We start from the raw sequence: 11764 nt of genomic DNA on the forward strand, positions 1-11764 counted from the left end.
ACAATTTCAATGAAAAAACATTTGTTATAATTTTTCTAACAATACGCTATAAACATGAAATCAAATTAAGAAATATAATTATGTTGTATATATTTCAAATATAAAAAAAGTATATAATTCACATTTTCTGTATCATTTTTTTTTTCAAAAAATGCAAGGATACTTATTCAAAAGTTTTCACGCTTTAATCATGTATGATGAAATTATAAAAAAATTGATCTTTTCAAATTCTATTTGTAATTTACCATAGACTCGAGAAACAAAGATAAATTATGTATGAACAAAATGTTTAAAAAGAAGGAAAATGATTAAATCGAAGAATTTTTAAAAATTTAATAATCTTATGTGTTGATATTAATAGTATTTAAGGTATTTGTTTCAAATTTTTTAAATTCAATCCGTGCAACGCATGGAAATCGTCTAGTTTACCAAATACTGCGTTTTAAGGTAGAAGGGAAAAAATAGAATAAGGTTTGAAGAGCTATCCAAGCCAAGCTTTTTTTTGCAGAGCTTATCAAGGCAAGGTCCAAAATCTTGATTACCTTAAAAATCTTATATTTTTTAAGTCCAAACTTTTATTTAAATAGAGCTTTCAATTTTGATTCTTATTTTTAACTTTATGAATGAGCGTGTGGACAAGACCATAGCTTAATAACAGTGAAGTTATTGATAAATTTTTTTAAAAAAATAAGTTAAAAATATCGATTCAAATTATTACAAATTCATAAGTTTTAATTATAAATAAGTATCTAAGTATCAAAATATAACTCTTAAATTATAACATAAATGTCTGTTTGTATATATCTGAATTAATATTTATAATTTATTTTATAATAATTTTTATCAAAGATTTAATTACCATTGATTCATTCCTTTGCAATTTTTTTTAATACAAAGATACAAAAAATTTGTGTAAAAAGCGAAGAAAATTAAGTCATCTCAAATTTTATAGGAAATGCAAATCAATGACAATAGCTTGCCAAACCAGCTACAGAAAAAAGCCTTATTTACTACAACCCACAAATAATGATACAAATAGCTTCCATGCAAAATCAACACAACATAGGCCAAACGGAAAAAATAATAATTCTGGATAACATCAGTTGAACCTAATCGAATAAAATCCTCCAAGTGCTCACTAATTGTTGGGCTGTGTTTCATCCAAAAGAAAATTAATTTTTCGTACAGAAAAACGTCAACTTCACACAAATCAAATTAAAAATTGCCAGCCTTGCTTAAGGTGGCTATGATGATTGCTAGCCATGAACAATGATGAACTTGGGCAAGAATAATTGTTGTTTATTTGATCAAAAATGTATTCGGACTTTATGAACTTTGAAGTTACATTTTTGATTGATTCAAACGAATGTCAAAATAAAGCATTTGCGCACGTGGAATTAGAACAAGTTGGGGATTAGCCGATTGGGGATGAGATTGACACTGAAACAAAGCTGTGACTTTGTGTGACCGAATAGTTTGTGTGTTGAGTGCAAGATTTGGGCAAATTCCTCGAATGCCCTCCTAGGGGCGGCTTCGCAGTTCGCATTGCTGTCTCTAGCTTGTCTTCTCTTGCCGCTTCTGCCTGAACGTCAACCTCTCTTTCACTCGTTTTCGAGCTGTTTCGTATCTGCCGTTGGCTGCCGCCACTTTTTTTCGACGTTGAACTACACTGCGTTGGACATGGACGCTGCAGATCCTTCTCGAGCTTTCGTCAAAGACGTTAAGCGCATTATCGTCAAGGTTAGCTGCATTACCTTCCACTACTCTCTCCAAAATCTTCTTCTTCTTCTTCTTGTGCTTTCTATGTTGCACGAGATATGGCGTCTTTTCCAATTGAGTGCCGCTTTGCTAGTTTACTGCCCAAGTGTGAAGCAGTTGCATTGAATCTGTTAGTCCCCTGTGATGGTTTTGTTGTAGTTTTTTAAAACCGATTAAGTGATAGTGCTAACAATTGCCAATTCAGAGTTGTACATGCCTGAATTCTTTTACTGTTTTGTTAATACCTTTTGACGAATGATTGTAGCCCGAGTGATTGAAGTTTCTAAAGCTGATGTGATGGATGATGTCCTATAGTTATGGCTGGGTGGTTCTTTGATACAAATACTAATGTTGCTCGGTTAATTGTTCAAGGTTGGGACTGCTGTTGTGACCCGTAAAGATGGAAGATTAGCAGTCGGAAAATTGGGGACGCTTTGTGAGCAGGTAACTCAGAAATGGTGTTACCCATATTTACTTTTCATATCAATGTCTGGCTTGTTATGGATTGTCACGGACCTTTCAATTTGGCATGTATAATTGTTCATTGAATTTTGAAACTAATGTAGATTAAGGAGCTTAACTCTCTAGGATATGAAGTTATTTTGGTGTCCTCGGGTGCGGTTGGACTTGGTCGCCAAAGGCTTAGATACAGGAAATTAATTAACAGCAGGTTAGACATTATTCCTGAGTACATCCTTCAACACTGTTAAGTTTTAGAAATTTGGGAGATGGTTATTTCTTCCATTCATAGTGAACTTAAATAATTAATTTGCTTGTTTATTTCATATATTTTTGTAGCTTTGCTGATCTACAAAAGCCACAAGTTGAACTTGATGGCAAAGCATGCGCAGCAGTTGGACAAAACAGTCTAATGGCCATATATGATGCTTTGTTCACTCAGGTAATTGGCACTAATTAATGTCATTTGTGTCCAATTGCCCTGGCACATATGCCTGTACTTAATAACATGTTTCCGTCTCAGGCTTCTTTTGTTTTTACTTTTCCTCTCTTTGATGGTTTTCACATGGCTATTCCATTATCTGCTTGTAACCTGATTTTAGTGCAGTAGATGTTTGATGTTACTCTTTTCTCTTCCTGCCCTGCAGCTCGATGTGACATCAGCTCAGCTTCTGGTGACAGACAATGATTTTAGAGATAGAGATTTCAGAAAGCAACTTACTGAAACTTTAAAATCTTTGTTAGCACTAAAAGTCATACCCATATTCAATGAGAATGATGCAGTCAGTACTAGGAAAGCTCCATATGAGGTTTGTTGCTTTACTTGTTGTTAGCCAAAATAGATAAACAAAGTTCTTGAGCTTAATATTGTATAGCTTTTCAGTTTTTCCCCTGCATTTTGTATAAAACTTCTGCCTCTGAATTTCATGGCATTCATTGCAGGTGATATGTTCAAGGCTAGAGCTGCTTAGGTGCTACTCTTTGAGATTTACATTGTATAGGATTTTATTTGCTTAAAATTGATAGGATAAGGGCTGGGGCAAGCTCATCCTGTGATCAGCTTTAGCTTGAGCTAATAAAAAATCAAGAGCAGAATCATTTTCCCTTTTCTTTAATAAATTTTCTTAATTTTATGTTTAAGCTTAAGGTTGATGCTGTATTCAAGGTCTTATCTAGATTATTTTAGGATTAGTCAAACTTTAGTCAAAATTATGTCAACAAGCCTGCCTAAATACATATGATAGAATTTGACTTTCTGTTTCCTCTACAGTCAATGCCTAATTCTCCCGTTATATGATCAACTTACCCTGCAATTGTTCAAACTGCTTGGTTAAACTTTTATTCTATTGGGGGTGTTTCTAGGTTTTCGTTCAATATTTTAATATGTTAGAATTAAGTCAATACGGATAAAGGTCATAAAACTTAATAAACTTGTAGGATAGCCTTTTCCCCGTCATTTTCCTTAGGTTCTTAATGTTATTAGTTTGAAAGGTGCAAATCCTTCATTTGAATCTTATTTGAACATGTGTTTTCAGTTTTGAAAGTTGTGTTTGGAATTTGCCTTCTGGAATGATTAGTTAATGCTTCCCATTATTAATTATATAATTTATACAAGTATTTCTAAACCTTACATTCTGCAGGATTCTTCTGGTATATTTTGGGACAATGACAGTTTATCAGCTTTATTGGCCTTGGAATTGAAAGCTGATCTTCTTGTTCTGTTGAGTGATGTAGAGGGTCTTTATAGTGGCCCTCCAAGTGACCCACGGTCAAGGCTTATTCATACATACATCAAGGAAAGGCATCAGAATGAAATTACCTTCGGAGATAAGTCTAGGGTGGGAAGAGGCGGAATGACTGCCAAAGTAAAGGCTGCTGTAAATGCAGCTGAAGCTGGAATTCCTGTTGTTATTACCAGGTATGCTTTTACATTATTTCGTGTGGTTCACCAAGGAAGACTAAAAGTGAATATAGCCTTTGTTATGTCTTTTTCAAAGTTATAATTTTTGAAGGAATTTTTTCCCTCTTCCTGTTTTTGATGGAAGGAGTTTTGCCCTGTTCCCTCAATCCCATTTTCTAAGTTATGTTAGAAGTGAGAGGCAATGACTTGTGAATATCGTAAAGTCCTTTTTCATTTTTCTGTTTCGTTCTCCTATAGCCTATCTTTCCTCCTCTTTGTATATCTTCTTGTCTACCACACAATTAGTTAGTGAATGTTCACTTCCATTTCAGTGAGTACGTGTATGTATGTGCATATGTGTATAATGTATATATGTATATATTTCCCAATAAAATAAATATAACATTCTGTCTTTCTGATACCAATAAGGCTCTGAAATCCTGTGTATGCTACCTGCACTATCTGTTCTTAATCTTTGCAAATAGGATTTCACTTCTTCACGTCTGTTTTCTCTAGTGGTTATGCACCTGAAAATATCATTAAAGTCCTTCATGGTCAATGTATTGGAACTCTCTTCCATAAAGATGCTCATAAGTGGGTCCCAGTAAAGGAGGTATCAGCACGTGACATGGCAGTTGCAGCTCGGGACTGCTCTAGACGACTTCAGGTTCTCTCTCCCTATATTCACACTTGCAAAATGTGTGGCGGATCATAAATATTTCTGAGCACTTAGTGAACAGATCCTAGTTCAACAAGCTAATATCCAAATTCTATAGGCTTTATCCAAAGAAGAGAGGAAGCAAGTGTTGCTAAATATAGCTGATGCACTGGAAGCAAATGAAAAGGAGATAAGGATTGAAAATGAGGCTGACGTCGCTGATGCACAGCAAGCAAATCTTGATAAATCCTTGGTTGCTAGGCTGCTTCTAAAGCCTGGGAAGGCAAGACAATCTACCATTTTAAGAACTTGCTTAAACTTTAACTTAACGTATGTATAGTTTAAATTTGAACTCACGGCAGAAACTTTAATGGTATACTTTATTAACTGACAGATTGCAGGCCTTGCAAAGAACATCAGAACTCTTGCAAACATGGAAGATCCAATTGGTCGAGTATTAAAGCGGACAGAGGTAAGGAAAGTTGATTATTGCATCCAAGTAGGACCATAAACTTTTCATCTTATAGTAATAACAATCCAGATAGCTGACTCCACCTAGTGCAATAAAACTTGTTGTTGTTGTAGTAATAACATATTTTGATTTTACATCGATAAATATTTTATCTTGCTGCTAAGCTAGAAGTACATGTCACGTGTCTTATGTTATCTATGATTTCGTGTAAGTAAATTGTCCAAAGCTTGCTAGTATAATTACTGCTTGGTAGTAATATGTCTATTATAGTGTTTGCAATTTAATTTTCTGGGAAACATGTGGTCAATTACCTCGGACTATTTTCATTAAGTAATTTGGCAAGCCTACTATGGTCATCACCTAAAATGACATTTAGCAATTGCTAGAAAAGGAAAGGCTTTCACCAAATTTACTATGGTAATTATTGATTTGTGATAGTTCTGATGGCCACCCCTATACCCAGGTTGCAGAGGGGCTAATTCTGGAGAAAACATCATCTCCTTTAGGTGTTCTCTTGATTGTTTTTGAGTCCCGCCCCGATGCCCTAGTACAGGTATGTTATACATTTTCATCTTTTTCTTTCTTTGCTGTTCTCTCCTGTCTGTTTACATCTGCTCAATTATGCCCTAAAGGATAGAGCCATCTTGTTATCTGCTATTTCAGCATGCACTGTATGTAACTTAAGTAGTCTGGAACATTAAGAGTGTCTGGCCATCAACATACACACGATTACTAAGACATTTTTCTTCATAGCCCTTTTATTTATCTTGAAATTTGGCATCATTCAAGATCAAGAGATTGGAACTATTTCTATCATCTCTTAATTATTGCTGTCCTTGTCAAACAGCAAGTACAGAGGAAGATCTATATAAAGATTAACAAATGAATATGTGCACTCAAATTAGCCTGGTGATATAATTAACAAGAATATGTTAAATGAGATTGACATGTTTCCTACCAGTAGAAGTGTAAGGCCAAGACACCTTGCCCTCCTTCCCCTGGAACATGCATGCAAAAATGTCATCTTTTGTAGTATTGACCTAATGAACTAAAGCAGTGGATTTTATAACTCCTTTTATAATATTTCTGCTGGCTGCCAGCTTTAAAGTTTTAATTTTTCAAAGACAACTTTCTGTCCATAATGTATAATATTAATGAAATACTAAGCCATTACATTTCTTATAGTTTCCATGTTACTATTTTGTATCGCATATTTCAACTAGTTTCAGTATGCATATTACAAATATCACACCCTTCCACATTTTTAGATCAACATCTCAGTTGACAACAATAAGTTTATTTTTTTTTTTCCTCCAGAACATTGTTATCAATATCAGTCTGCCTTCCAGTGTTGATTTTATATATAGCTTTGTAGATATCAAGTTTTATTGTTAACTGCCTTGTTTTGAAGTGCATCGATTTTTAATGGTTATGCGTGGAAAACCTGTGAAAGTGGATTGGTCATCTTATTCTCATGTTCACACATCCTGCCATCTTATTCGTTAAATCATTGGAAAATCACAGATAAGGACCTGGTTAGGCTGAAAATTACGGTTCAGGACTATGAAATGGCCAGATTACATTTAAGGACCATCCTTATCTGCAATTAGAAAAATTTGCCTCTGACAAAAATACCACTGAGAACAAAGGAATTGGGTTAGAAATTTCTTAATACTAGGTTGGAAAGTAACTCTAGTTGACTTGGAAGCTATTCAACTTCCAGACTTGGAGTTTGGTCCAAGCGTACCAATTTTTTTTTTTTTTAAGTTTTCATAATGCTGCTGCTGAGAATATTAGAGTTGGATTGGAAATTTCTTAATACATGGCTGGGAAATAACTCTATTTGACTTGGAAATCTTCTTACGTTAACGAGAGGATATTTTAGTCATGAGCTAATTTTTTAAATTATACAGAAAGATCATGGTCCTTAAATGTAATTTGACTATTTCATGGTCCTAATTTGTAATTATCACCCTTAGAAGGTTCTTATTTGTGATTTTCCCTTAATCATTTAAAGCTATTTTTTTTTAAGGAAAAAAATTTCTCATTTTTGCTTCCATCTGATTGCTTTTATTGTTACACCTTTCCCAGTTGGCAGTCTAGATGATATCATGGTATGTCCAAGAAAATTCAATATAAACTATGAATTAAGCTTCTGATTTTCCTGAAAATAATGACATAAATTTATTCTTATTTTTATTTTTTCTCATTAACTTCATTTTTAAAAATGATTAGGCTGAATCTTTGAATTGAATTTTTAATAGATATTCTAAATCAGTGGCTTCATTTGTTCTGCACAGATAGCTTCCTTGGCAATTCGAAGTGGGAATGGGCTTCTCTTAAAGGGAGGCAAGGAGGCTAAGCGATCAAATGCAATTTTGCACAAAGTTTGGTTTCAAACGAAATAATAATTCTAAATTATTTTCTTTTATTCTGTTCAGATGTCCGGTTTGGCAGACTTGTTAATAATTTTTTTAGCATAATAATTCCTATGAAATTGCAGGTAATTACTGAAGCCATCCCCAAAACTGTTGGTGGAAAACTTATTGGACTCGTGACCTCAAGAGCGGAGATCCCTGAGCTGCTTAAGGTGAGTAGTCCTTGTGATGAGCTTCATGCAAGTTTATAAAACGGTTAACTTCAAATATCATAACCTTAAGCCAAAGTTGAACTCTGCATTTTATCTTCCAGCTTGATGATGTGATTGATCTGGTTATTCCACGAGGCAGCAACAAACTTGTCTCTAGCATTAAAAGTTCCACTAAAATTCCTGTTCTGGGTCATGCTGGTAAGACCATTATGCTTATGATTGAATGTTGCATTCAAGCAGTGCTTGGGATGCTATGTTAGATCCTTTTCTTCAGGAATTTAGTTGTCTGTCTTAGTAAGGCTGCATTTTCTTTAACCCAGATGGAATTTGCCACGTCTATGTTGATAAGTCTGCCAATATGGAAATGGCTAGGCGGATTGTATTGGATGCAAAAGTGGATTATCCAGCTGGTTGCAATGCCATGGTAATCCATACTACTGGATGACAATGCAATCTTAGTAATACTAACTACTTTTCTTTTTAGTGATCACAATCATGTATAACTATTTCCCTTACTCAAAATTCAAATTTTAGGAAACACTTCTTATTCACAAGGACTTAGCAAAGAAAGGTTTGCTCCATGATATTATTGTTGACCTACGGACTGAAGGTATGGGTTTTGGGTAAAGTACCTTAAATTATATGTTCTCTAAGCAGCTGATTTCTTTGTATGCTTCTCTAATTTGTAATTATCTCTACTGGTTATGTTTAGATTTTATTTAGTTAGATAAAGGTCTTTCCTTGTCCATGTGATTTCACCCAGAACTTGAGTTATGTTACACAGTTTTTGTAACAAGCTTTATAGCTTTAATAGGGAAACTGGGAAACTCTAGTAATAGCCAATGTATCTTGTAACATTGACGCTTTTCCAGCACCAAAGTAGAATTCTTGCTGTAATTAAATGCTTAATCTTTAATACTTTGTGCAAATTTAAGCAATTATTCTGATTTATGGCTGTGAGATGATTGCAAATTTGAATTATTATCTTTGAATTGAAAAGGTTGGGGATTTGTGTTATCAGATATATCAATTTGGTGTAGTTTTCTTTATTTTTGGAAGAAAGTTGCTGAGGATATTTGTGGGTAAGCAGCATGATACTGGTTTTGTACTTCAAGCATGTAATCTACATAAGGAAGCATTTCTGAACTAGACATGTGATATATATATATATGATTTAACTACATGATTCTTCCCCAATATAACTGTTGTCTTCTTGACTTTTGTTCAAGCTAGTCATGTTAGAAAATAAAAATTGATGAAGCTTGGAAATTATGTTCAAGTTCCATATCCTAGGGTCATTTGAGATAAGCTCAAAGTTGTGCAAAGATGCAAGGCCTTGATCAAAGTCATTTTGAAAACAACTAGTACTGTGTAAAAGTCTTTAGGAGAAGTATTCTCTTTTTGGATGATAGTATCAGTTTCTATTCCCAGAAAGGGGAAAAAAAAGAAAAACTAAGGAAAAGCACATTTGGATGCCTACTCTATTTAACAATCTGCAGTTTGTTTCTTTGCTATTTAGGTCACAAATATCTCTTAAAGGAGCAATCATGTTGGATTACAGCATTTGATACTTCTAATGATTATTATCTGAATTGGGCTGAAATCCCAGGTCTTTAAATGGCAATATAGGAGCTTGAAAAAATTGATTTAACCTGAAGTTTATATTGCAATTGGAAAAATTGGCTCTAGGTTTCATCCTTATTAACTTTTTGACAACATTTTGCTTAGGAGATATTGGCATAGGTGATTGTTGTCTTCTAGTGAAATGAATGTGTACATGGAATATTAAGGAAACGTGTGTGCTTATAAAAGGTTTGCATTGCGGAAAGACTAAGCAACGTAAAATATATGCAGGTGTTACTTTATATGGAGGACCCAAGGCAAGCTCAATGTTGAATATTCCAAAGGCGCATTCATTTCATCATGAGTACAGTTCATTGGCGTGCACTGTTGAAATTGTGGATGATGTGCATTCAGCTATTGATCATATAAATCTTTATGGAAGGCATGTCACTGTTCTGTTTTTGACAAGAAGCATGTTGAAACTCTGTTGCTTTCATTTGTTTTCTTCCCCCTGCTCTGTTCAATTCAAATAACATCCGTAATGGTGCAATGAATTTATAAGGAAATATTAAACATTTTCTTCTTTTCCGTGGGCAGTGCACATACTGATTGCATAATTGCTGAGGACTGCGAAGTTGCTGAAGTGTTTCTACGCCAAGTAGACAGGTATTTCTATACATTTCCTGTGTTTGTTTTCCTGAGAAAGAAGTGCAAGGAAGAAATTATTTCACATAATCAAATGGTTTACAGCATTTCATTATGAGCACATGGTCTTAAGCAGTTACACATTAGTAAACAAGCCTTTCTTTTGCTCTATTATGCGCAACACAAGACATCAGTACACTCTGCAAAGTTAGTAATGTGTACATTGTTTGCTATATGCTGGCAGTGCTGCTGTTTTCCACAATGCTAGCACAAGATTTTGTGATGGGGCACGATTTGGACTGGGTGCAGAGGTATGATGTTCTTCACATTTTGATGATTAATCTATTATGTTAAGGTTGTAAACTAGTTTAATGCTCTTAATGGCTTGATAGGTTGGAATAAGTACAAGCAGGATTCATGCTCGGGGTCCCGTAGGAGTTGAAGGATTGTTAACAACCAGATGGTATCTACTGGTTTTCATATGCACTAGAAACTCTTTCTTTCTTAACAAGCAATCAGCAAATCTGATGGTTCTCTTATTTAGATGGTAGACCTCAATAATAATAATAATAATCACAATTACATGAAGTATAACAAGCAATTAGCCAAAATGTAGATAAGCTTGTAGACTTTATAACTGATACTGCTGTCCATTAATCATTAATCCTGTTCATATGCTTATTCCCCCCAAATCAAATGGTGTGCATATATTAAATGTGAATGAAGTTCGTAAAATGCTATTGGTCATTTTAAGTGTCATTATCAAAGTTCATCGATAAAATATGAATGAGTTGTATCAAAGACCATTTTAACTTGCCACTGCATGAATAATGACAATAGTCAAATATAACAGAATGATCTATAAGAAATATATTTCATTAGCTTATCCAACTACAGTTCTAATCCATGCAACACACCATTTCCATCTTGGGTTTCATGCTGAGGCGTAATATTATGGTAGATTCATTTTATAATTCCATGAAGGCACATGTGGTATCATCTACGTATTCCACCTTTTTCTGCCATATTCATGTGCAGGGTACTTAGAGGAAGTGGACAAGTGGTTGACGGTGATAGAGTTTGTTACACCCACAAGGACCTTACCACTTGATCCTGTGTTTTGCAAGTAAAGGCACGCTCTTCATCAACAAGGAAGGGCAAGGGGATTGGTCTGAGCTTTATTTTCTGTATCTCGAGATCTGGGCAAATAGGCAAAATGTGTGTTATTATTCCCTGTCGCTTTTCAGTATTTTTCTAAAATGGTGCACTTGACAACGGCTTCCTTCTTCAACACGGCCATCGTATATGTATGATCTAGGAAATAATTATAATATAATATTTATGATTTCTGTCTTGCTTGCTAATAGTACATGCATCATCTTTAGTTCATAAAAGGAGAGAATAGCCTCACTACAGCTTCTTGATTGGTAGCAATGGTTTCAGATTTGTGATGTGCCTGGTGGCTTCTGCCCTAAATATATGCTTGATATCAATTGAATATCCAATGGAATGAAAAGATCAATTTAGATGATTATAAATTCAAGAGTTTCAGCACTTTTTTTTTAAAAAAATATATTAGAGATCTAATTATCATTAATTTAATCTTTTAGAATTTAATTGTCATTCCTCCAATGTTCAAATACACATTCAGCCTTAAAGCACCATCAACTCATGCCCTAAAAACCGTAAATCCATAGCTTGTCTCGGAGGAGGACATCA

The 11764-nt window shown here is 34.4% G+C and overlaps 1 protein-coding gene across 1 annotated transcript; it reads left to right on the forward strand.

Moving 5' to 3' along the window:
* The first annotated feature begins 1462 nt into the window (after positions 1-1462).
* LOC129302913 (delta-1-pyrroline-5-carboxylate synthase) lies at positions 1463-11409 on the forward strand. Its single transcript, XM_054941817.1, has 20 exons — positions 1463-1740; positions 2131-2202; positions 2325-2428; positions 2557-2659; positions 2865-3026; positions 3858-4135; positions 4634-4784; positions 4894-5058; positions 5170-5247; positions 5711-5800; positions 7548-7634; positions 7751-7837; positions 7939-8035; positions 8158-8261; positions 8372-8447; positions 9692-9842; positions 9998-10066; positions 10290-10356; positions 10438-10508; positions 11084-11409. The coding sequence occupies exons 1-20, from the start codon at positions 1681-1683 to the stop codon at positions 11154-11156; spliced, it is 2145 nt and encodes a 714-aa protein (XP_054797792.1). The 5' UTR covers positions 1463-1680; the 3' UTR covers positions 11157-11409.
* Positions 11410-11764: the final 355 nt, after the last annotated feature.

Source organism: Prosopis cineraria, unplaced genomic scaffold (genome assembly GCF_029017545.1).
Source record: "Prosopis cineraria cultivar Desert tree isolate PC_DT_omini unplaced genomic scaffold, ASM2901754v1 PC2, whole genome shotgun sequence".
In the NCBI taxonomy this organism is placed as follows: domain Eukaryota; kingdom Viridiplantae; phylum Streptophyta; class Magnoliopsida; order Fabales; family Fabaceae; genus Prosopis; species Prosopis cineraria.